Genomic DNA, 25,759 nt, shown 5'->3' with positions numbered 1-25,759 from the left:
ATTCCAGCCCAGGCTACTATACCCAGCCAAACTCTCAATTAACATAGATGGAGAAACCAAAGTATTCCACGACAAAACCAAATTCACACATTATCTCTCCACGAATCCAGCCCTTCAAAGGATAATAACAGAAAAAAACCAATACAAGGACAGGAACCACGCCCTAGAAACAACAAGAAGGTAATCCCTCAACAAACCTAAAAGAAGACAGCCACAAGAACAAAATGCCAACTTTAACATCAAAAATAACAGGAAACACCAATTTCTTTTCCTTAATATCTCTTAATATCAATGGACTCAACTCCCCGATAAAAAGACATAGACTAACAAACTGGCTACACAAACAAGACCCAACATTTTGCTGCTTACAGGAAACTCATCTCAGAGAAAAGGATAGACACTACCTCAGAATGAAAGGCTGGAAAACAATTCTCCAAGCAAATGGCATGAAGAAACAAGCTGGAGTAGCCATTCTAATATCTGATAAGATTGACTTCCAACCCAAAGTCATTAAAAAAGACAGGGAGGGACACTTCATACTCATCAAAGGTAAAATCCTCCAAGAGGAACTATCAATCCTGAATATCTATGCTCCAAATACAAAGGCAGCCACATTCATTAAAGAAACTTTAGTAAATCTCAAAGCACACATTGCACCTCATACAATAATAGTGGGAGACTTCAACACACCACTTTCACCAATGGACAGATCATGGAAACAGAAACTAAACAGGGACACAGTGAAACTAAGAGAAATTATGAATCAAATGGATCTGGCAGATATCTACAGAACATTCTATCCTAAAACAAAAGGATATACCTTCTTCTCAGCACCTCATGGTACCTTCTCCAAAATTGACCACATAATTGGTCACAAAACAGGCCTCAACAGATATAAAAATATTGAAATTGTCCCATGCATCCTATCAGATCACCATGGACTAAGGCTGATCTTCAATAACAAAATAAATAATAGAAAGCCAACCTTCACGTGGAAACTGAACAACACTCTTCTCAATGATACCTTGGTCAAGGAAGGAATAAAGAAGAAATTAAGGACTTTTTAGAGTTCAATGAAAATGAAGCCACAACATACCCAAACTTATGGGACGCAATGAAAGCATTTTTAAGAGGAAAACTCATAGCTCTGAGTGCCTCCAAAAGGAAACTAGAGAGAGCACACATTAGCAGCTTGACAACACACCTAAAAGCACTAGAACAAAAGGAAGCAAATTCACCCAAGAGGAGTAGACGGCAGGAAATAATCAAACTCAGGGGTGAAATCAACCAAGTAGAAACAAGAAAAACTATTCAAAGAATCAACCAATCAAGGAGCTGGTTCTTTGAGAAAATCAACAAGATAGATAAACCCTTAGCCAGACTCACTAGAGGGCACAGGGAAAGCATCCTAATTAACAAAATCAGAAATGAAAAAGGAGACATAACAACAGATCCTGAAGACATCCAAAACACCATCAGATCCTTCTACCAAAGGCTATACTCAACAAAACTGGAGAACCTGGATGAAATGGACAAGTTCCTAGACAGATACCAGGTACCAAAGTTGAATCAAGATCAGGTTAATGATCTAAACAGCCCTATATCCCCCAAAGAAATAGAAGCAGTCATTAATAGTCTCCCAACTAAAAAAAGCCCAGGACCAGATGGGTTTAGTGCAGAGTTCTATCAGACCTTCAAAGAAGATCTAATCCCAGTTCTTCACAAACTATTCCACAAAATAGAAACAGAAGGTACTCTACCCAACTCATTCTATGAAGCCACAATTACTCTGATACCTAAACCACAAAAAGACCCAACAAAGATAGAAAACTTCAGACCAATATCCCTTATGAATATTGATGCAAAAATCCTCAATAAAGTTCTTGCTAACCGAATCCAAGAACACATCAAAACAATCATCCATCCTGACCAAGTAGGTTTCATCCCAGGGATGCAGGGATGGTTCAATATACGGAAATCCATCAACGTAATCCAGTATATAAACAAACTCAAAGATAAAAACCACATGGTCATCTCCTTAGATGCGGAAAAAGCATTTGACAAGATCCAACACCCATTCATGATAAAAGTCTTGGAAAGATCAGGAATTCAAGGCCCATACCTAAACATGATAAAAGCAATCTACAGCAAACCAGTAGCCAACATCAAAGTAAATGGTGAGAAGCTTGAAGCAATCCCTCTAAAATCAGGGACTAGACAAGGCTGTCCACTTTCTCCATACCTATTCAACATTGTACTTGAAGTCCTAGCCAGAGCAATTCGACAACAAAAGGAGATCAAAGGGATACAAATTGGAAAAGAGGAAGTCAAAATATCACTTTTTGCAGATGATATGATAGTATATATAAGTGACCCTAAAAATTCCACCAGAGAACTCCTAAGCCTGATAAACAGCTTCGGTGAAGTTGCTGGATATAAAATTAACTCAAACAAATCAATGGCCTTTCTCTACACAAAGAATAAACAGGCTGAGAAAGAAATTAGGGAAACAACACCCTTCTCAATAGTCACAAATAATATAAAATATCTTGGCGTGACTCTAACTAAGGAAGTGAAAGATCTGTATAATAAAAACTTCAAGTCTCTGAAGAAAGAAATTATAGAAGATCTCAGAAGATGGAAAGATCTCCCATGCTCATGGATTGGCAGGATCAACATTGTAAAAATGGCTATCTTGCCAAAAGCAATCTACAGATTCAATGCAATCCCCATCAAAATTCCAAATCAATTCTTCAACGAATTAGAAAGTGCAATCTGCAAATTCATCTGGAATAACAAAAAACCTAGGATAGCAAAAACTCTTCTCAAGGATAAAAGAACCTCTGGTGGAATCACCATGCCGGACCTAAAGCTCTACTACAGAGCAATTGTGATAAAAACTGCATGGTACTGGTATAGTGACAGACAAATAGACCAATGGAATAGAATTGAAGACCCAGAAATGAACCCACACACCTATGGTCACTTGATCTTCGACAAGGGAGCTAAAAACATCCAGTGGAAGAAAGACAGCATTTTCAACAAATGGTGCTGGCACAACTGGTTGTTAACATGTAGAAGAATGCGAATCGATCCATTCCTATCTCCTTGTACTAAGGTCAAGTCTAAGTGGATCAAGGAACTTCACATAAAACCAGAGACACTGAAACTTATAGAGGAGAAAGTGGGGAAAAGCCTTGAAGATATGGGCACAGGGGAAAAATTCCTGAATAGAACAGTAATGGCTTGTGCTGTAAGATCGAGAATTGACAAGTGGGACCTCATGAAACTACAAAGCTTCTGCAAGGCTAAAGACACCATCAATAAGACAAAAAAACCACCAACAGATTGGGAAAGGATCTTCACCTATCCTAAATCAGATAAGGGACTAATATCCAATATATATAAAGAACTCAAGAAGGTGGACTCCAGAAAGTCAAATAACCCCATTAAAAAATGGGGCTCAGAACTGAACAAAGAATTCTCACCTGAGGAATACCGAATGGCAGAGAAGCACCTGAAAAAATGTTCAACATCCTTAATCATCAGGGAAATGCAAATCAAAACAACCCTGAGATTCCACCTCACACCAGTCAGAATGGCTAAGATCAAAAATTCAGGTGACAGCAGATGCTGGCGAGGATGTGGAGAAAGAGGAACACTCCTCCATTGTTGGTGGGATTGCAAGCTTGTACAACCACTCTGGAAATCAGTCTGGCGGTTCCTCAGAAAATTGGACATAGTACTACCGGAGGATCCAGCAATACCTCTCCTGGGCATATATCCAGAAGATGTCCCAACCGGTAAGAAGGACACATGCTCCACTATGTTCATAGCAGCCCTATTTATAATAGCCAGAAGCTGGAAAGAACCCAGATGTCCCTCAACAGAGGAATGGATACAGAAATTATGGTACATTTACACAATGGAGTACTACTCAGCTATTAAAAAGAATGAATTTATGAAATTCCTAGCCAAATGGATGGACCTGGAGGGCATCATCTTGAGTGAAGTAACACAATCACAAAAGAACTCACACAATATGTATTCATTGATAAGTGGATATTAGCCCAAAACTTAGGATACCCAAGATATAAGATACAATTTGCTAAACGCATGAAACTCAAGAAGAATGAAGACCAAAGTGTGGACACTGTGCACCTTCTTAGAATTGGGAACAAAACACCCAGGGAAGGAGCTACAGAGACAAAGTTCGTAGCTGTGATGAAAGGATGGTCCATTTAGAGACTGCTGTATCCAGGGATCCGTCCCATAATCAGCTTCTAAACGCTGACACCATTGCATACACTAGCAAGATCTTGCTGAAAGGACCCAAATATAGCTGTCTCTTGTGAGACGATGCCGGGGCCTAGCAAACACAGGAGTGGATGTTCACAGTCAGCTATTGGATGTATCACAGGGCTCCCAATGGAGAAGCTAGAGAAAGTACCCAAGGAGCTAAAGGGATCTGCAACCCTATTGTTGGAACAACATGATGTACTAACCGGAACCCTGGAGCTCTTGTCTCTAGCTGCATATGTATCGAAAGATGGCCTAGTCGGCCATCAATGGAAAGAGAGGCCCATTGGACTTGCAAACTTTATATGCCCCAATATAGGGGAATGCCAGGGCCAAAAGAATGGGAATGGGTGGGTAGGGAAGTGGGGGGCGCTATGGGGGACTTTTGGGATAGTATTGGAAATGTAATTGAGGAAATTATGTAATAAAAATATTTAAAAAAAAAAAAAAAAAAAAAAAAAAAATAGTTCAGTGGTGGTTTAGAGGTGGACAAAAAGAATAGTTGCTAATAGGTTTGACATTTGTTTTTTTATGTATATATATATTTTATTTTTAATGTATGTGAATACAGTGTTACTGTCTTCAGACACACCAGAAGAGAGCATGGAATCCCATTGAAGAGGGTTGAAAGCCACCATGTGATTGCTGGGATTTGAACTCAGGACCTTTCTCTTAACCGATGAGCCATCTCTCTAGCTCCCCATGGCATTTATTTTTTTATGTGATAAAATGTTACGTTGTTGGTTGATGGTGCATATATCTCTAGAGAGGAAAATATTAGCTATATTTTAATTGAGTGATTAATTTGGCATGTAAGTCATATTTCAGTGGAGCTGTTTTTGTGTTCTTGCATTTTAATCATCTTATATAAAGGGTTGTTAGGAAAACAAGATCACAAGTGTTGGCTTGGGGTTGGACGGCAGCTTTGAATGGGATTGTCTGGAAGAGGAAGCAAGTTAGCCTGGATATAGTCAAAGCATTTTTAAACATTGGTAATAAATGACACAAAAATCTGTAAAGTAGGATTGAGACTACATGCTCAGCTAGGGAGCAGTGAACAAGAGTATTTGGTTGCAGACATGAAATGTTCTCTGAGTCTCATAGGTCCGTGTTTGATAGTGTGAGGCTGTCAGCATTTTCAGCACACATTTGTGAGTCACCAGGCAGTGGCTGGTATTTAAAGCTGAGACTACAAATGATCACCAAGCAAGCGAAGAGTACAGGGAATGAGCAAATCTACATTGTCCCCAGCTTGGGATGCCTAGCAAGAGAAGCAGAGGAAACAAAGGGTCCTCTTTGATCAAGAAAACTGCTTGATCCTAGGACCTGGTGAAGGAAGTGTTCAAGGTAGTGGGTGTAACCCAAGTGGGCAGTCATTGTGGAAGCTGCTGGACAGCACATTAAGTACAATAAGAGTCATCATTTGGCTTTCGTAGCTTTGGGTTGTAGGTGACCTGAGAAACCAAGTTTTCTTGAGTGTTAAGGAAGATATGTAGTTGGAGTGGGTTTCACACACAACAGAAAAAGGTCGTAGGCAGCCCTTCAGAGGATATGAGGGAGGGTACAGTAACTGATAAGAGAAGTTTGAGCAAATGCCAACACCTCTTTTGTTTTTATTTGAGTGGAATAATGTTTGCACACTGATGCTCAGGAGTGAGGGTGTTCTCGTGTAACACTGGAAGTGCTAAGGATATTGGTAGTTTGCCACCAGCCAGAAGGCAGAGCTTGCTGCAGCACTAATAAGTGGGAGATGCAGCAGGGGAGCCTGTGACACTTAGTGCTTTTTGATCCTCAAACCAATCCTGTGAGTTAGGCACTGTGGTGATCCCCACTTAGAGATGAGGAAACAGAAGCCATGTAAAATTATTCCGACATGAAGATCTGCAATGGATAGTAAACAACCTGCTTTCGGAAGGATACTGTTACTTCTGATCCTTAACTGGAAAAAAAAACAGTTTTGTTTAATCTTAAAAACTAAGGCTCTGAGCTGTCTCTTTAGCAAATATCCTGTTTTTAAATCACCCATCTACCTTATCCCTTCCTAGCCTCAGAAAGGGCCAGAAAGCTATCTAATGCGCTCAGGTCAGTGGTTACCCTGAAAGTGCTGTCCTTGTATGATCAGTTTCTTAGACGTGAGACATGCATTCTATTCATTTCTTAGAGGCATTTAGGAGTCTAAAGTAAAAAACCTTCTCTATTTCAAACTATCACCTCTCTGCTGTGAGCTGATTATAGTCTGTTTCTACCCACTAAATCCGGGCTTCCTCCCAGGGAGTCCCAGCCCTAATGGAGGCTTTTGCCTAACACATTTCCCAGGAAAATCTCTCTGAGTTGGAAATAAGCCTATCGAAATGGGCTGAGCACTTGCTGAGTGGATCTGCAAGAGAGCATTTCTTGCAACTCAGTTATTAATTCCATAGAAGGGAGGAGGGTGTGATATTTAAAAACAACAAAACAAAACTCACACTATTGTTTTGTGCAACCTTGTAAACTTAAAATATATTTATAATATTGTCTGTAGGTCCTTTCCAGTCTCAGAAAAAGAACTTATTCCACAAAATTGTCAGCAAATATAAGCACAAAAAGGAGAAGCCTAATGTTCCAGAAAAAGGTACTGGTGCCTTCCGTCCTCCATTAAGGTTTCTTGGTCGCCTCCATTGCAGACTCATCCGTGAGCAAAGCTTCTGTGCACCTCCTTCCTTCTCTCCCCTTTGCTTGCTCAGTGCCATCAGCTCTGACGTGGGGCGTCATCCTTTGTACACTGTGGCTACGCAGATCTCGTTTATTTAGATCTCTGCTCAAATCCATTACTTGCCTCTTTGATCGCAGCTCCATATGAATCCAAAAATTGTTGTTTCTCATTCACATTTGGTATCATTTATAATTTAGTCTTCCAGGCCTCTTATCCATTTATTTTGTTTGGCTATTCTTATTTTTCTCCTATTGGCAGCCTTTCATACAGTGGCAACTTTCCCAAATCCTAGAGTTTATAGTCTTGTGAAAGTCCAGCCATTTGACATTTCTCTACCTTGTTAATTAAGAAATTTCACAGACCGTTTTTCCTACTCCTAAATTGTAACCTCTCTTCCCCATCTATGCTTTGTTGTTGGCGGGACTCTTCAATCTCCGTTAGCCACAGAACAGTTATTTCCAGAGGGCACTAAGAACTTGGGCACTCTCTCACCTCACCCGTCTCTGAACATCCGTTGCCATTGTGGTCTTGATGGACCCTTGCACCTCCTCAGGAGTCCTCTTAAGATTTCTATTCTCGTAGCTCCAGACTCTGATTCTTGCACATAAAGGATAAGTCCTCACTTCTCTCGCAGTACAGCCATGTGACCTTGGTGGCTGGAACTCCTCGGTGTCCTGCATGTCAGTGTCACGCCTGCCATAAACCTGCTCATCTGAGGCTTATTTCCACGCTTTCTGCATGGCCATGGATGCAGCATGTCATGCTTCAACGCTAGGCTTTTACACATTGCGGATGGTCCGTGTTCCCTGTGTGTTCTGTACTGCAGCTTGGACTTAACTTCAGGTTCATACCCACATCAGCTTCGGGCATTACACAGTGCTTTCACTGCTTTCTTCCACCCCCAGGGAGGAGACATTAGCATGTAGGTAAAATGTCAGCTTGTATTTCCTTTTACTAACCTTCAAATTGTCTTGATTAGACTCAAGATATCGTCCAACATATCTCACAAAGGACAGAATTCACTTACTTTTATCCATATTTAAATAGTCCAATTTGTTTACCTGGAAAATAGTTTCGAGAATAAAATAATTGAAATTGAATTCTGCTTGATGTGTGTGGTGTTTGATGTTCAAGTCATTTTGCACACACTTTGGTGCTGTGTGTATCTGAGCTGGGATTAGAGTTTCACTGTCCTTTCCTTTTCTGTCCTTTGTTTTTAGGAAGTGGGGATAAATGGTCACACAAGCAATTTTTCTTGGATGCCATTCACCCTACAGAAGGTAAAAGCAACCTATATTATCTAATTATATGTGGTTTAAGCCAAAAATGGAATAATTTTGTAGTCTATATAAATTCAAAATGTATCGTAGAGTCAACCAATATTAGATATATATGCTCACACTGAGATTGTTTTTTATTTTAAATCAAAAGTGTGCTTTGCTGCTAATCATCAGACAGTGTGGCATATAGTGTTTAGTTTGATAAAAGATTTGCAGCCTTGGGATCACACTGACTCTAGACTCGAGTGGTTTTTTAACCATGTGTCAGTGATGCGGGAGCATAGGAGTCAGGGCTGAGGAGCAAGGGCCCTCCGGCCCTCCCTGGCTAACTGGGCATGGCAAGCTAGTAGAAGTGAGTTTTGACCTGAGTAATGTCCACCCATTTTCCAGTACCTCTAAGTATGTTGAAACAATTCACCCGAGGCATATGTATAGCCAAACTAGTCATAAGTCCTAGTACAGATGTCAGTTTTAAGTTCCCCATACCCTACTTATATATACTATAATTGTAATGATTGTCATATACTGAAATGTTAGCTTGGTGTTCATTTGGGGGAGTTAAGATGCCTTCTCTTCCTCTAACCCCTCTCCCACAGACAAACAAAATATTTTCATTATAGATCTTTTAAAAGACTTACTACTTTAGTGCTTAAGCATGTACTTCATGAGATCTGGGTGTGGTTGTGAATCTCTGCACTTGAAAGGTGGAGATTAGGAAGCAATCAAATGTTACCCTCAACTGCTCAGTGAGCTTGAGGCCCAGTTGGGCTACATGAGACTTTGTTTAAACAGTTAATTCATTTGAAAAGCCAATGGTACCTTTGAAATATTCCAGTTTATAATTCTGTATGCAAGTTGTATTCTCTTTGTATCAACAAAATGGAAGCTATACCTAGTGAGCCACCCACTACAAATGAATAAATTGGGTCAAGTGTAGTAGTGCAGCTCTGTAATTCAAACATTCAGAAGGCAGAAGTAGGATTACTACAAATTAAGTAATCTATGGCCTGAGGCTATGTGGTGTTTTCTGGGCTAGCCAGCAATATGCTTAATACTAGATTGTGCTCTCTTGATGACTGAATCTACCACCCCCCACACACTCACTTGAAATGTTTTTTTTTTTAATACATTTGACCCTGCAGAAATGCAGAGTGCATGTATAGAGTGATGTGGAAAACTCATTTGACATGAGTTTGAAAGATCTGTGTTCTCAAACCTGCCACTAATGAGCACTGTAGGACACATAGCTAGACCTCACTATAATTTCCTCAGTATGTGTACAAAATTCATGTACAGAGCTTGCGGATGACCTACATGGTAATACATAAATGTTAAGTTCCATGTCTCTCCTAACACACAAAGCTTTTTCTCTGGTGTCTAATGGGGTCTGGGATGCTGGATGCCAGCAGCTCTGCTGTCCTGCCTTGGGTGGAGGTAGGCAAGGCAACCAGTTTTGAATCTGCCATGCAGTCCCCAGATGTTAGTAGAAGTGGGGTTATTGATGATACGTCATTACTTATATATTACTGACGTATATTGAGCAAAACTTTGAAGACCCAGCTCTGAAAAGTGTGAATCCTTTACTTACAAGAGAGCACAAATTCATACATAGCCAGAAAGATGGAACTCAATTTGAGCATCAGAAACTCGTCGTTGACTGGGAACTCGTCGTTTCCAGTGACTCGCTAGTTATTGACTCTGATGCCATTCCCAGTACTTAGTTATTCAGGTGGTAATACTGAGCTACCCGGGCCCTGTCTCATCCTTTCTTATACCTATGGCCACATCACTGTCTGTTAACCTTTGTGAAACTTTGCTTTGCGGGGCGTAAATATAGAAAGACAGGATGAAACCACAGTACAAGGTACTTTTAGAATGTGTCAGAAAGAAGGGGAACGTGTCCACTGCCTAGAATCGGCAAGATCTTTCTTGTCAACTGAGAAGACCTACCGTAGTCAGTTTGTCTTTCCATGGAATGTGGTGACTAAAGGTTTTTAACTCCACAATGGTGGCATGATGATAGTTAGTACCTAATGACACTTAGAGGGCTTTTCTTTCTGTGAGTTTTTAACATTTTGATTGTAACCCCATTGAATTAAGGACAGTTATTAGCCCCAAACACCTGATTTAAAAAAAAAATGTAGGTCAATTAAACGATAAAGACAGAAAAAAACAGAATTCTTTCTACTTAAGCACTTTGGCCATTACTGTTTCATTTTTCCAAGCAGATCTGTCGACTTTCAGCCCTCATTGGGTTTGCTGTAATCCCAGCATCCTGGAGACTAAGGTGGGAGGGGTTTCCTGGAACTTTAGGGAAGCCTGGACTATGTAATAAGTGCCAAGCTAGCCAGGGATATGTTGCAAAATCTCCATCAGAGTAGTTTCCTTGCAGTTTGTAATATAGTTCCAGGAATTCATGGCAGGCAGCCTGTTTGTACAGGGAGATCTTTAGATGTGATCCATACACCCCTAACTGGATCTGTTTCCCATGTTTGGAACTGTTGCTCTATAACTCCAGCAAGATCTCTCAGAATCATAGATCTGGCTCCTTCATTCCTTTCTCTTTTCATTCGGCATCTGACTTGTTTTAGTTCATGGGAGACCAACCAAAGGCAATGAGATTTCAAATACAGCCATAATGATTTCAATGCAACTGAATTTCCCAGTTGGAATGTAAATTCCTGATTCTAGTAGCCTCGTGGGGTGCAGTCCAAGTACAGTGCTGTTTTCCCAAAGAATACTCTTCCACATTTGGGGAGCACTTTGGAAAACAAAGCAGTCTCTTTCTGCCACCGTCTTAATGTGGCTCCAGGAGTGAGCTGGCGTTATCACCCTCAGATGATGCACTTCACGTGTGCTATGGTTATTGTCGAGTGTGAAAACCAGCCCTGTGGACTTGTTCCTGTGTGCCTGAGGAATTTTGTGTGTTCAATTAAAAGTCTAAAGAGAAGTGACTAATGTGCTTTTGGATGGCAAAGTCTTTCTTTTCTCACATATCCGCTTGTTTGAGTGGGGGAAGAAAGGCTTGATTCCCTCCCGAGCTATTTGATTTTGTGCCCCACATGCTCTGCCTCTCACTTACTTTGCTTTGGTTGGTGTGGCTGAGTACTGTTTTGTCACAGAGGACTATGTATTTGACTCACCCTGACTGTCCTCAGTTCTTCCATCTTAGTAGATTGTCCCTGAGGGGTGACCCTGTACATAGGCCTCTGCGCATAGCTGTGTTTTCTGGATTTAATATCAAGGCAAAGTGTGGGGCAAGCGAGGCTTTTAACTCTCCACTCTGTACCTCTCTAACACGGTCTTAGCTCTTATTCCATACCTTTGTCAGATTTGAATGATCTGCAGGGTCTATGATTTCTTCTAGATCTGATACTAGGTTTAGGTGAAATGATCATAACAATAATAGGTTTAGCTGTGTAAGTTTGTTCTGGGGCGCTGACACAGAGTTCCCATGGGACTGTATTATACATTGCCTTGCATCTAGTCTGTAACTTGTTACTTCTTTGCTTTCTCCTAATAAGCTGACATCTAGAACTTGACTTTTGCTCCTGTCTGCATGTGGACCTGAATTCTCCTCCTGTACCTGGCCTTTAGCAGCCATGCCTTTGGTCTCTAATGTGTCTTTATCAGGGTCATCTGAAGAGACTTTCAAAAGAGCAATACTTAGTAGAATGCCGTTACCTCAGGGCCCACCAGTGAAAATCAATAAGTTAAAACAATGATAATCCACAAGTGTCTCTCCGACTTGGGACCCTGGACTGACAAAGATGCTTCTTTTTCTCTACACCATTATTTTCTACAAAACCATTAGTGTAGGCTGTGGTGAAACTACCCTTTTAGGTCTGAGTGTCTTCTTTAGAGTTAACCCAGCCCAGTTCACATCTGTCGGAGAGACACAGGCTCCCACAGTTAGTAAACTGCAGTTCAAGAGGAGAGCCCTTGTGTCTGGGCTGGATTCTCTGAAATCTTGTTATCTCAGGAAGTCAGATGATGTCTCACAAACCATTTGGCCTTTTCTTTTCCTAACACAATTTTCTTTTCACTTTTGGACCCTGTGCTTTGCACTTCTTACCACAAGTTTTAGATTTTTTTTTAGCAAAGGGAAATGAGTATGTTTTGGGGATCCCCACCTGTGAAGTAGCAGTGGCACGGGAGAGTTGAGCAGAAATCCCTCCAGAGTGACAGGAGGGATAAGCAAAGCTGAGGCTTATGAAAGCGCAACAGACATTATTTGATGTTCATTGCAAATACGGGTTTGGCTTCTTTCACCTCATCTGAAGCTTTGAGTTTTAAGGCTATCGAGTCATTAAACTTATTTGAATTATTCCTAACTAAATTGTTGCAATTTTTATTAGAGCTTTTATATTTAAAGAGCTTACATATATATTTCCATTGGCCCATGCTAAGCTAAGAAACAAAGAACCTAAGCCTGAGTACCTATGATGAAAGCTATTCTGCTCTTGAACCTGGGACTAGGTCTAAATTATAAGAAGGCCTTTTCTCTGATTGTGCAGTCCATACTTGAGATAGTGTTTACAGACATGCTTACCAGGTGTTTTGAGGCAGTGCTGTGAAATCAGTAATTGCTGCCTTAAGCCTGTCCCCACACAGCCATTTGTGTCGCAGTACTGAGATACCGATACAAAGCCAAAGAGAAGTCCATACTCTATTTTGGTGGAATTGTAGTAATTTTCTTATGTGTTTGGAGTGTGAATCAACCTCTTCATTTCAGATATCTATGAATTCCAGGGCAAAAAAAAAATTCAATAATTTGTAGTCCTCTTTTGTCAAGGCTATATCTAAAATCACTATAGAGCTAGATTAAAATTTTCAATTAGACTTACAGGAGTATTTATACCAGCAGTGAGTTTCACACACTTAGAGCTATTCTTATTAGATTTTTCTCTTGCTCTTTTTTTTTATACTGTACATATATTTTTTGTTTTTGTTTGTTTAGTTCGTTGGTTGGTTGATTGGTTGGTTTTTCAAGACAAAGTTTCACTGGCTGTTCTAAAACTCACTCTGTAGAGCAGGCTGACCTCAACTTTAAAAATCCTCTGGCCTCTGCCTCCCAAGTGATTTCCTGACCTAGCCTTCCCTTTTCTTTGTCAAAAATGATTTCTGTGCCTACCATTAGGAGATTGAATGACTACTAACATTTTCCTGTCCAAAACCTTAGCTCAGCCACTGGCATTTAAAAACAAAAAAGAAAGAAAAAAGCCCCAATCATGAAACGTGGTTGCTTTTACTTTTATAAATCTATTTATTTTAGATGTATGGATGTTTTGCCTCCTTGTGTGAGTATTTTATGTTCAAGTATGTCTGCATATCACATGTGTGCTAGTGTTCTCCGAGGCCCAAGGACAGCATTGCATTCCCTGGGATTGGCGTTCCTGAGGGTTGTTATTTGCCCCTTGGGTGCTGGGAATCAAACCCAGGTCCTCAGGAAGAGCAGCACTGGGCTTAGTGCTGAGCCACCTCTCTAGTCCCATAGGATATTTACTTTTTAATGATTAGTATACTGTAATTACATGTTTCTTTTTTTTAATTTTAAAATAAGGTAGTGGAAGGAGGAATACATAAGGAAGTTAGTGTGTGGGACACGTGTTCCCATGTACTCAAAACCAAGGAAGAAGACTTTTATTGGCCTATACCTTCCATACCCTTGATGGGAGTCACTGAAAATTCAGTCCTGTGTTATTAAATGATTTATTGGTTTTGTAATTATGGTGCCAAAACCCAGTCTCTCCATGAACTGTGCTTCATTCAATTATCTCATTAAATGTGTTCACTCTGTCCAAGAATTCAGAGTTTCATTTGCATGCTGACCTTACCAATGTTTATCTTATCCTTATCTGATAAGTCTGTATGCATGAGAAAAGTTTAAGCCTCACAGTTTTTCTACTTTGTCCAGCCTGGTGCTTCAAGGTAAATGTCCCAGCTGTTAATGTGAATATAAGAAGTACATTTTTAATCTCTGTGTCTTCAAACAAGAAAGTACTGTTATCATCCTACCCAACTGTACTGGCCCAGAAGGTCTCAGAAAGATGCCCTGGCCACACCCAGAACTTGTGATCTCTTAGGATACAGGCAGGAGGTTTGCATACATTAATACCTGCACCTACCAGATCAAACACTGTACCAAATCCAAAGATAATGAAGAGGGAATGAGAGAGCTGAGGGTGGAGGTCACTGGTAGGATGCAGGTCACTCATGAAATGCCTGCTGTTCATACGTGATCTAGTCCTTCACAGTGTAAAAGAGACATGAGAGGATGTGTTTGCAACCTCTACAAATTTAAGGAAAATATAAATAAGTAGCAAACAAATTGTGGGAATTTTTCATTTCTTTCTTTTTTTCTTTTCTATCAATGTTTTGGAAATGAGTGTAAATTTCCCATTCAGATGGGTCAGGCATACAGAAACATGTCTTTTCCAGAATGGTGCTGATGCCTTATGGCTTTGTGTATAACTGTGTGTTTATCCTATTTCAGCCATATTTTCCGAAGATAAAAGCACCACAGAGCCTGCTTATAAGGTTAAAAATGCCCTATCCATTCCCAACACTCCAGAACCAACAACAATGCAAGAACCTTTGGTGGGCAGCCAAAAGAGAAAAGCAAGGAAAACCAAGATCACACACCTTGTCAGGACTGCAGATGGCCGAGTATCACCAGCAGGAGGTACTTTGGGTAAGAAGCAAGATGTTTAAGTCAAGGTTGTGAGAGCCAGCAAATGTCCACCATGGCTGCCCTGGCCTCCAAATGACTATAAGCCAAGTGTCACTTCTCAATAAAAACCTGGTGTGTTTTTGAAACTTTCACCTTCACACATGCCCTATTTCATGCTCTAAAGCCACAGCTGTTTCTCCAAGTGTGTGTCTGAATCCCTAGGAAGGAGAGGTAATCTTTAGGGGTATTAGCTGCTTTTCATCAGAATGCCCCCAAACAGTCTTAAGTAAATTCCAGAAGAGCCTAGACTTTCAAAGCTACTAGATGGATCTGGGTGAACTCATGGTGTTCTATTCATGTCATTACAAGCCAGATTATTAGATATTCAAAGCAATGAATTAGGGACCTAAAAATATATTCAGCGTTTTCTATAGTGCTGATTCAAGCCACTAGGGGAGCCTGAGAATATGTCTGCATCTCTTGTTTTTCTGATCTAAACAGACAGTAAAATTACCCACTTCCTTTCTTAGCTGTGATCTATTCCTTGTTTATGGTGGTTTCTTTAAAATTTTCTGAAAGGCTCAAGGTTAAAGGGTAGAATAATGACTCACATGCCCTGAAGAGCTTGGGGTGTCAGCTAGGCACAGTGATCTGTGCTGTCGTCCCCTGGTGGGTGCAGCATTCCATCTGATCTGATCTGGGTTAATACCAGTCCTGAGAGAGATGAACTGCTTGCTGAGTTAGGAGTAGAGGGCCATTTATTAATTTTGCCCCTTTCTTGTGTCTTGTGGTTCTAAATGATTGTTAGAATCACAAGGCAGATTGAGACTCCTCGTTCTACTGTCATGTCAGAGGGGAGACTTTGAAGGTTTTGTGAGTGGGAGGTCAGTGTGAAGACCAACGTCTCCCAGGGGTCTGGCTGGTCCTCTCCTCACTTTCTAATGTATATTCTGTTCTGTGGCCTTCATTTTACTTTTTTTATTCTTATTTCACTTGTATTTACTTATATATTAAAAAAGTAGTTGCCATAATGGCATTCTTACTCATGTATGTAATGTGATTTCATCATATTACTCTGTTTTCTCCCCTGACTGGTCCCCCTTTCCCAAGTAGTCTTTCTATTTTTCGTGTGTAACTTTCATTTTATAGATTGTTATGTCCTTGTTCATTTATTTCCTCATTCATTCTCATTTGTAGGAAAAAAAAGAGAAATGTTAGAAAATAACCCCCTTTTACATAGGAAAGCCCTATGCCACTTCTGTGTCTTAATTATAACAGCATATCTTTGATTGGTTTTCTAAGTTGAAATATTATTTAAAATCCTGTCTCTCCTACAATGTCTGCATATTCAAGAAAATATTCTCCCTTTGTTTTTCCGTAGGTGCTAGAAAATCCTTTGATTTTTGACCATGAGGTCTTTGGAACAAAGGGACACCATGGGAGCCCAGCAGGATTGATTATCTGTTGTTCAGTCCATTCTTCCCCTTAGGACTACACAGGACCCAAACCGCACATTCCTGTGACGGTGTTACCATCACACAACTCTTGGGTTTCATTTGGGCTACAACCTACCCAACCCTGAACCGGCTCTTTGTGAATACAACATACCTTCTCCCCATTGAGGTTTAGGGTAGAGTCTACAGTTGCCATTGGGAAAGAGACTCTGTCTAATCCTTGCTACTTGAAGGTAGCAGACAGACATGGGCAGGACAAATAGCTCTCCACACTGTTGCACACAGTGCTTCCCCAGGATTCTTCTCTGAAGGAGCCTCCTGTGATGGATTTCTCTTTTGTTTCAGATGACAAACCAAAGGAGCAACTGCAGAGGAGTCTCCCCAAAGTCCCTGAGACATACTGCGGTGATAATTGCTCACACAGTACGGTTGAGGAGCCACGGAGCAGTACTCCAGAAATGCCTGCTGTGTCTGCATTCTTCAGCCTCGCTGCACTGGCTGAGGTTGCAGCCATGGAGAATGTGCACAGGTGAGTGATCAAACGTCAGTCCAGGAAGCAGTTTGGAGACCGGCCGACTGTTCCAGAACTGACTGGCATGTCACACAATGAGCTGGCTTTCCTCCTGAATTCAAGGACACGGTTATTTATATGTATGTGAGAATTAACAGTGCAGGGAACATTAGCGAACATGGCAACTACGTATTTTATCTGAATATCAGAGTATCCTGTAGCTAAACTTTATTCCCATGAAAATCCTGTGAGTAAAGAAGCAGGATTATGTAAGCATTCTGGAGTTAGGTCCTGAAGGAGGTGGGGGAAGGGCAGACAGTGTCCTAAGCATGGTGACTACCCTCTCTCACTCCTAGCAATTGTTTTGTATACGTTGGGAGAGGCTGTGCTTGTTAATTTTCTGTTGCTCTGATAAAACTCCATGACAAAAGCAACTTCAAAAAGAAAGGTTCTATTTGAGCTTATGGTAGCAGAGGCTAAGAGTACATCATTGTGGGGAGCCATGGCTACAAGCAGCAGGCCTAGTGGCAGGAGAAGGTAGCTGAGAGCGCTATCTCAACCCTGAGCACAAAGCAGACAAAGGAAACAGGAAGTGGGGAAAGACTAAAGTCTTCCCCATCCTCCCCAGAGATTGTCTCCATGACCTCCCCATACACCACCACTCTCTGGACCAAGTACTCAAATATCCAAGCGAGTGGAACATTTTTTATTTAAGTGACCACAGTTGCACTTTTCTCATGGAGGTGTTGTGTGAGTGACTGTGGCATCTTGGTGACAAAGGATTTTGTTAGTTGCCATGACAGTATCCCGTCAAAACACCATGGGTTCAAGGTAAGGGCCATCTTGACATCTGACTTATGGTACACAGAGCCCATTTTTTCTTCAACTCTATGATCTGCAACTCAGTTTTCTCACCTTAACTTGAACATGATGATATTGCCCAAAGAGTCAAAAGCTACAAGGAGCTGACCAGATTAGTCATGAGAACTCTTTGGTTCCCATAGAAAGAATATTAAGTTCTAGCTTCTGCTACTCAGAGGATTCTTTGGGAAAGAAAGGACTTTTTTATGAACACAGTTTTTTGTTGTTGTTTTGGGGTTTTTTTGTTTTTGTTTTTGTTTTTACTTTTTTATTCAAAGTAGATTCCTCCACTGGAGAGTAACTTTATTTATTAGACTTTCAGTTGAGTACAAAATCTTTAAAATCCCAGCATGCCATTCTTACTTCCTGGCAAACCTGAAGGCCCAGATAGCAGCTCTGTCTCCTCCCTTTAGTTGTTAATCCTAGTGTCCCCCTCCCAGCAGCCTCCAGGAAGTCCCATTCTTTTTCACTAGCACAGGTAACTTCCCACTGGGGAGTGAGTGCTGGCAGACATTGCTGGGATCTGGAAGCCTGTGAGGATGATGCTTCTCCACTTGCACACTCAGAGAGCATCCTAGAAAAGGCCTCAGTCCCCTCACTGCTGCAACCTCCTCCTGTGACTGCATCATTGTCCTGTCAGCTAGCTTTGCAAAAGCAACACCAAAGCAAGCCTTTCCACTCTCAGCAAACCTGCTCCCTGCCCTCCACTGCCCTGCTGCACACTCAGGAATTCTGACCCTGTCCAGCGAGGCCATGCTTGCCTTTGTACATCCTCACAGGTGAATTGCTGTTCCTCTTTCTAGCCCCTATGTTTAATCCCCTGCTCTCAGACACCCTCCTCCTGCCTCATGCAAGGGTATGCGTACCTTTCTGAGACCAGCTGCACGTTGGGTTATAAATGTATCTGCTGATATTTCATCTCCTTGATACATTTTGAAAACAAAGCATTGGTTTTATTTTTTGGCTTAGGTGGCTCCTGTTCTAGCAGGAGAATAGATGAGCTAGCTCCCAGTGTGTGGCTCCCTAACTGTGTAGGGATAGGAAAACACTACGTGTAAGACTTTTCTGTCGCTTTCCACTAGAACAGCATCAATTACTAACATTATGCCACTAGCCTAACAAATGTTCTTTCTATTTTCTTTTTTCCTTTTCCAGTATTCCCTAAAATTCTTTTAAGTACACATAATAATAAAGGTAATAAACCAGCGTGTTAAATCCATTTTTCTCAAAGAAAGTGCTAAACCTATTGGACAGTTAGTACTTAACAGCAGCCATGCATGAATGAACAAGTAAATAGAAATTTGGTCCTAGTATGTATTCTGTTTTTAAAATCTTTACTATCGCGTATACTTCTAGTATTCTATATAACAGAGTTATTTTTCTTTTTTGCACACTAAGAGAAATGTGGGTATAATTATAAAGCAGGTTTTGCTGCATTTTAAAATCTTGTCCTGTGTGTCCTGAAGAACTTTATTGGGAGTGAAACCCGTGGAAACACTGCTGTCTTTTCAGCTGTTTTCAGTGCTGTGTTGTGCACTGTAGGCCAGGGCAGGGGCAGCCTCAGTGTGCTTGTCCGGGCATGGCAGGCTTGTTATGGTAACAAAAAATACATTGTTAAGTTGTTGGAAGGGTGGGGGGAAACACATGACTTTTCAGAAAAGAAAGAAGAGGAAGGCAAAAGTAAAATTCTAAGGACAAATCCAGCTTTAATTAAACGACTAAATAGCAATTAATTACTATTGAGTGGGACAGTGGAAAGTTTCTATCACTCCTTGGTCCTTGCCTATCTGATTGTATGCCCCCAGTAAGTGACATTTTCCCTCTTGTTTTACAGAGGTCAGAGATCAACTCCGCTCACCCATGATGGACAGCCAAAAGAAATGCCGCAGGCTCCTGTACTTATTTCTTGTGCTGACCAGTGATGCGCCCTTTAATTGTAAAACATTGTGCTTTACCTTCTACCCTAGCCTTGTCTTTACCAGGGATGCTAGCAAGTCCATGCAGCGGGAAGCACAGACTGCAGACAAGTGCTTGTTGCCCCACACAGCCCAGAACCACTTGAAGCAGAACTTAACATTCTGGGTCCATTTGTTGTTTCAGAAGCCACAGTTTCTGAGGGCAGTGTTACTGTGTGATACTGAGTGAAAGCAAAGTGGCCTAGACCTTTGCTTTGCATGGAGGGAAGGCTTTTGATGGTGACCAGTGGTGACTTGGTAAAAGGCTGCCTTTGCTGTAGCTCATCCAGCACCTCTTTTACCAACCAGAGAGTGTGAAACTAGTTTCATATATTATCTAGTTATTCTTTCAAAACAAACAAGAAAACCCTGACGCACTGCACTAGTTATTATTAGATATTCTTAGCCTTTTGTACATGAAGATTTAAGTTCTAAGATGGTTTATATAATAGGTTATACCTACATTTATATTGTAGAATAAATATTAAAAAGCCTGTACCAGAGCCTCCCAAGCAGCACGGGCAGGCAGATGTACCATTGTTAGCGGTGTATGCTCGGCCTTGTGGTCCATATATTCTGCACTTTTATATTTGCCACCAGAGTGGTAGTGGTAGTTTGCTGGCAGAGAGAGAGAGAGAGAGAGAGAGAGAGAGAGAGAGAGAGAGAGAGAGAGAGAGACTGCTGACTGAGAAAGAGAATATTACAATTCTTACAATCTGAATTTTTTTCTTCGCCTTGAGTGACCAAGAAGAATTTGCTTGGGGCAAATTGTGGCAAATATTTTCCCAGACAGGGGAAGCATCCTGCAGATTACAGATTACTGATGTTTTCATGCCTTGAGGATTCTTTTATTTTTACACAGGGGTCTAAGTGACCAATGGATCGTTCATATAAACAAACAAAAAAAAAAGACAAAAATATTATTCAGAAGTGACCTTAGTATTACTTCATTATTCTAAACACATTGAAGATGCTCACTTCATATGGACTTGGAGCTTCAGACCTTTTACATCCATCACACACAGACCGGACGGGTGGTGATTGCTATGCACGGCCTAATAGGCACTGCAGGTTTTAGGAGCCATTTGGAGTTTGTATTGTTGAGGAAGTATTGAGTAAACGAGGGGGGAGGTGTGTCTGAAGCATGCCTCTCAGTCAGATCCACCTACAAGTTTCTGTTTCCTTTTTATGTTTTGTTGCTTTTAAGCATAAAACCAACCATATGCCAGTGCCAAGTGGATTTAACTGGCTTACAACATTCAACATATTGACTTAACCACCTGATGTTCACAGTGTCTTGTTTCCTAGCAACAGATGCTAAGTGATACATCAAAATTAATCTGAGGCTACAGACTTTACAGGGTATTTGTTCCATAGCACAAAGTATTTCCCCACTCTTGCATCACAGCACAAACTACCAAATTTTGATTTTTGGATCCCAGCAATAATTTTTAATAGTTTTCAAACTGGTGGAATTTTGATAGTGCTAGCTGGAGTTTGAAGCTTTTGAATTAGATCTCTAAATGGTGACAGTTTACATGGTTTTATCTAGCTTTCTTATTTATACTTGACTGGATTGTAATGTTTTTTTTTCTAATTGTAATTTGACCTAATAGCCATATAAAATGACTCTATTAACACTGTCTAGGTCTGGCTTCTCACGGTTGTAGATATTACTTCAGTTCCGGTGCTGGAAAATATGTACAACAATACTAACAGCATTGAAAAAGATAGAGGTTTGTTTTGTTTGTTGTTGTTTTTCCAAAGCAGGTGGGGAGGGCAGCAAAGTGTTGGAATTATGTCCTCAGACTTTATGTTTATTGTGGGGATGGTGGAAGCAGGAAGTGGTGAAAGGTGAAGCAGTAGGGATAGCTTAGCCCCATTCGCAGGAAGAGCCCCAGATTCTAGCATACTGTTTTTACTATGATAACTTTTAATAATATTTTCTAAATTTCAAAACAAAAACCTGAATGATTGGAAATTGCTGGGTCCTGATGTCGGTGGCTGTTGGAGTTTGGACCACTTGCTAGCAGTGATTTAAACATGATAATTAGCTAACCCCCAAAAACATAATAACAAAAATAGAAAACCAACAATTGCATTGGTGCAGAACATGCATCTTGACAATGGTACTAACTTGTTATTCTCTAGAACACATTAGAATAGATCTATTTTTGCCAGAGCACCCTCCCTCAGTCCTCCGATACATTTCACTAGAGTCCTTTAAGAGATTGCTGTATATTCCTGAAACTTTTTTTTTTAAAGAAGCAAACAAGAGATAACTTTTTTCTACGTGGTTAATATCTTACCTGGTCTGCTTTTCCTAAACCCCAGTGGCTTTTACTTTAGTCAGGGTGGGAAGGGGAGGGACTTACTGGATATGACTGTTTTCAGATTCTTTAAAAACAAACCTTTTTGTAGAAATGCTTAATTTTTAAGCGGTTAGGCACTGAGAGTAGCAGAAATCCTGCAAAGCTTTATAGTTCTCCGAGTGAGGTCTTGATTTCAGTAGCTGTGCTTCTTATGCCCCGGATCTGCTGGAGAGGGGTGTTGGTATTTTCAGGTAACATTTGTTAGCACAAATCTTTCAGTCTGTTACATTGTCCTTCTTCACTCTATCCGTGTTGTCATCTCCATTTCACGTCTCTCCTTCTGGAAACTGGCGTTGCTGTGTTGCTCTGGTGTGTACTTGTGATCCGCCAGCAAGCACCATCCACACTAATATTCGTCTCACAGCATCCTCATGAAGACAAGTCGTTGCACCTTATGTATATCTCAAGCAAACCAAAATGCAATCTTCTGCTTTGTTCAGTTCTAAATCATTGTAGTTATATCTTTCTGAAACCATTTTGCATTTAGTTGAAATTGTCAATATTTAAGCTTTTAACCTTCTGGATTCAAACCTGTATATAAAATTTTGGAAGAAGTCCTTGCCCTTCTGTGCAGGGCTGGAAGTGGAAGGTTCTGTCTCAGGTGCAGACTTAGTACTCTTCCAGGCTTCTTTAGCCCTTTATTTATTTTAGGTATTCTGGTATTTCTGATGTAATTTTGAAGTGTCTAGAGTATATTATGGTAACTAAAACTGCAGCTCTGAAGCTGAGTGAAAGAAGAAAATACTGTAAGATGTCCTTGAAGTTTTGTTTGGGTACTGTAAATGAGATCAGGAAGAGGAAAAATGTCTCACAGCCACATTGGAAAGCTACAGGTTCTTGTCCCCAAATTAGGTTAGTCTCAGATGGTGGATCAAAACTCTAAATTCATTTAACCCCCTTCCTGAGTGATCTTGTCACCCCGGCAGCCTATTCCCCACAAGTATGAGAAATCATTTTATCAGATGTTGCCTGGAAGCCATACTGAAATAATTCCCACATGATCACTGTTGTGCTCCTTCTGGTCCTTACAATTGCTGGAGGAAAATGATGACAACACTATGAGTGGAAGGGGCATCTGAACCATCAGGGTTGGAGTCTGACGTGTTGAATCTCTTGTTTTCTTACTATGTCAGATGCTTTGCTAAGTCATAAAAAATGTGTTTGCACTCTGCAATCTTTGGCTCAGTGTATGGAAGTGTTTGCACCGATGTAAATGCCCAAGCACATGATAAATTGCTATGGAACAGACATTAGCTGAAAACTGAATAATGTGTTCTGTTTATAGAGTGGGGTGGGGTGGGGAATACCGCATAACTCTGTTCTAAGCTTGGCATTTGATGTTAATGTGAAGCAGTGGGTCCATGCTGCCTGCTAAACTACTGTATGCGTCATAAGTGTTGTGAAGACCAGCAGCTGAAGGCTGGAGGACAGCAGCCATTGAACAGAGGAGAAGCACCACTGGTTTATTGGGGGAGAGGAAGAAAATCAGAAGAGGCCCAGAGTCACCATTTGTAAGAAAAATGTTGGGGTGTTACATGACGCTGTTGAGAGTCACCCTTGATTGCACTGCTCTCCACAGAGCCCTCAGATAAGGCCAATCCTCATGGGCTACCTCGGCTTTCAAAGTTAACTTCAGTAAGTCTGTCTTTCACCTCTACATTCAGTGCCACGATTTTCCACTGCAGTGTTTCAACTTCACAAAACCAACTTCTCTGGAGAGAACAACACCTTGCTGTGATGGGCAGTAGAAGCAAGTGCTTACCACAGTTGACCTGTAAAGTGTTTGGAGTGATGGCTAGGTGGAAATTGGATTTAGCTTCTCCCCACACATCCTTGTTTTGCACTTTATGCAAAGTGTACTAATTGCTAGTTAGATGTTGTTTCTGTTCATACAGGCATTCCCAAAGAGTTAGACTGGACTTGGTTTTGAGTTTGCAGATTGTTAAAGTCTTACTTAGATTAACTAACAACGTGTGTCTAACGAGGACAGAAGCAGCTCTGTAGCTCACGGACCCATGTATCTGAAGAAGCGTCAGGGTTTGATGGACTACTTTGTGAAAGTGATAGCTAAGTTGGTATTACTCCATGCCACATGACTGTCCTTTTCCATGGGGACATTGTTACCTTCTTACATTTCAGAACAAAGAAGCAACAGAAGTAAATGACATGTTTGACTTCTTTGTATATCTGCACCTATCTGTGCTACTCTTTCCTTCAAATATATAAATCACACATTTATGAGGGAGGAAAAGGTTCCTCTTTTGACCAAATTTTATATGTGGTGGTGTGATTTTTACTGATAAATTCACAGGAGGAACTTTGTAGTCAAAAGTTCTGTGGTTACTGTTTTGTTTTGCTTTGTTCTTTTTTGGCTTTTTTGTTTGTTTGGTTTTTTGTTTTTGTTTTTGTTTTTTTACTTTCTTTCTTGGCAGCCAGCGGTCAAACTGATCATGCCTTCAAATTTATTTTCATACACAGAACTAGTTTTTGTGAACATTATTACTACTTCCAAAGATTTTCTGATAACTTGGGCCAGAACTGGTGACTGAGTAACAAGGGTCTGATTGAATGCCTCCAAACCCACCCACAACACGAATCTTACCTCACAAGCTCTTACCTAAATCATAGAGAAACTCATGTTCCATGCAATGTCACTGACTTCTCTGTTGCTCTCCAGAAGGTGTTTGCTTGCTCTTGTCTCCTGACACCTCACATTAGTGCCTGGGCTCTCGGAGCAGCAGAACCTAGAGTCTGGAAGGCTGGGGACCTTGAGCTTTTAGCAAGTGTTCAGCCACATTTTCATGTCATTAGCACTAACAAGCCTCTGGCTCTCAGGAATTTGTCAAAAGGTTGATGAAACCTCCTGAGGTTCCACACACCAGGTTACAAACTGGTTCGAGTAGGTTTGAACTGCTTACATACATGTCATAAATTAACCATAGCTTCATTTGACCCCGGGTCTTAAGTCTGTTGACAGTTTCAGCATGACTGATTCGCTCATTTTATTTTTTTTTTTAATTTTGCTTTGGAAATTGGCTTGGTTCTTTTTAGAGTTGGTGTAAACATGCCATGTAATAAATGATTTCCAGTTAATGGTACAAGAGAATTATTGCTTTCTTAGATGTATGTGTAGTAAAAGTCAATAAACACATTTATATAATTTCTTCAAAATCTTATACCTAATTTGATATTTCTAAAAATTGCACATGTAAGTCATGTGTATAACATGCTAAAGTACTTTAACTGTGATCTTAAAACTGAATAAAATATTTAATAAAAATTTGAAATATTTTAAAGATATTATTCAAATACATTTCTTTATGTTCTCACTACCGACTATAGAATATGTGCCTTCAGTGTTATCCTGTCCACTAAAAATAGTAGAGAAAATAATAAAGGATTCTTCAACCGTTTCAGAACATCGGTTAATGGTTTCAACCTTCCACTGTTCACCTGAGACTGACCATTGTCTGAGGAGTATTGATTGCTTTCCCCTAATGTGGAGGGTGGAAGGTAGAAGGGAGTCCAACAGAAGAAAGAAGATTAACTTCAGGCTGCCACATGAAATGAGAGCTTTTAAGAGAGCTTAACACCCTCTTCCTTAGATTGTGGTGGGCCATGGCCCACCAGTGAAAGCTAAGATCTCAAGCTGACCAACACTT

General features: G+C 40.6%; 1 protein-coding gene across 12 annotated transcripts in view; it reads left to right on the top strand.

Annotated features, from left to right (window-relative positions):
* Positions 1 to 25,498, top strand: part of Bbx (BBX high mobility group box domain containing) — a 240,517-nt gene extending 215,019 nt beyond the window's left edge. For 10 of the 12 annotated variants that reach the window (XM_085832399.1, XM_029470819.2, XM_029470809.2 and 7 more), the window contains 5 exons: positions 6,821 to 6,910; positions 8,212 to 8,271; positions 14,768 to 14,965; positions 16,744 to 16,927; positions 19,605 to 25,498. In XM_085832399.1, the coding sequence (XP_085688525.1) occupies positions 6,821 to 6,910; positions 8,212 to 8,271; positions 14,768 to 14,965; positions 16,744 to 16,927; positions 19,605 to 19,692 (620 nt within the window). In that variant the 3' untranslated portion in view covers positions 19,693 to 25,498. The remainder of the gene's footprint in view (positions 1 to 6,820; positions 6,911 to 8,211; positions 8,272 to 14,767; positions 14,966 to 16,743; positions 16,928 to 19,604) is intronic. The other 2 variants (XM_021185666.2, XM_021185672.3) reach the window with 2 other exon arrangements.
* Positions 25,499 to 25,759: the final 261 nt, after the last annotated feature.

The sequence above is a fragment of the Mus caroli genome, unplaced genomic scaffold (genome assembly GCF_978045245.1).
Source record: "Mus caroli unplaced genomic scaffold, Mus_caroli_1 scaffold_17, whole genome shotgun sequence".
Lineage (NCBI taxonomy): Eukaryota > Metazoa > Chordata > Mammalia > Rodentia > Muridae > Mus > Mus caroli.
Note: the sequence above shows the minus strand (reverse complement) of the source record. Positions and strands in the feature narration are given on the sequence as shown.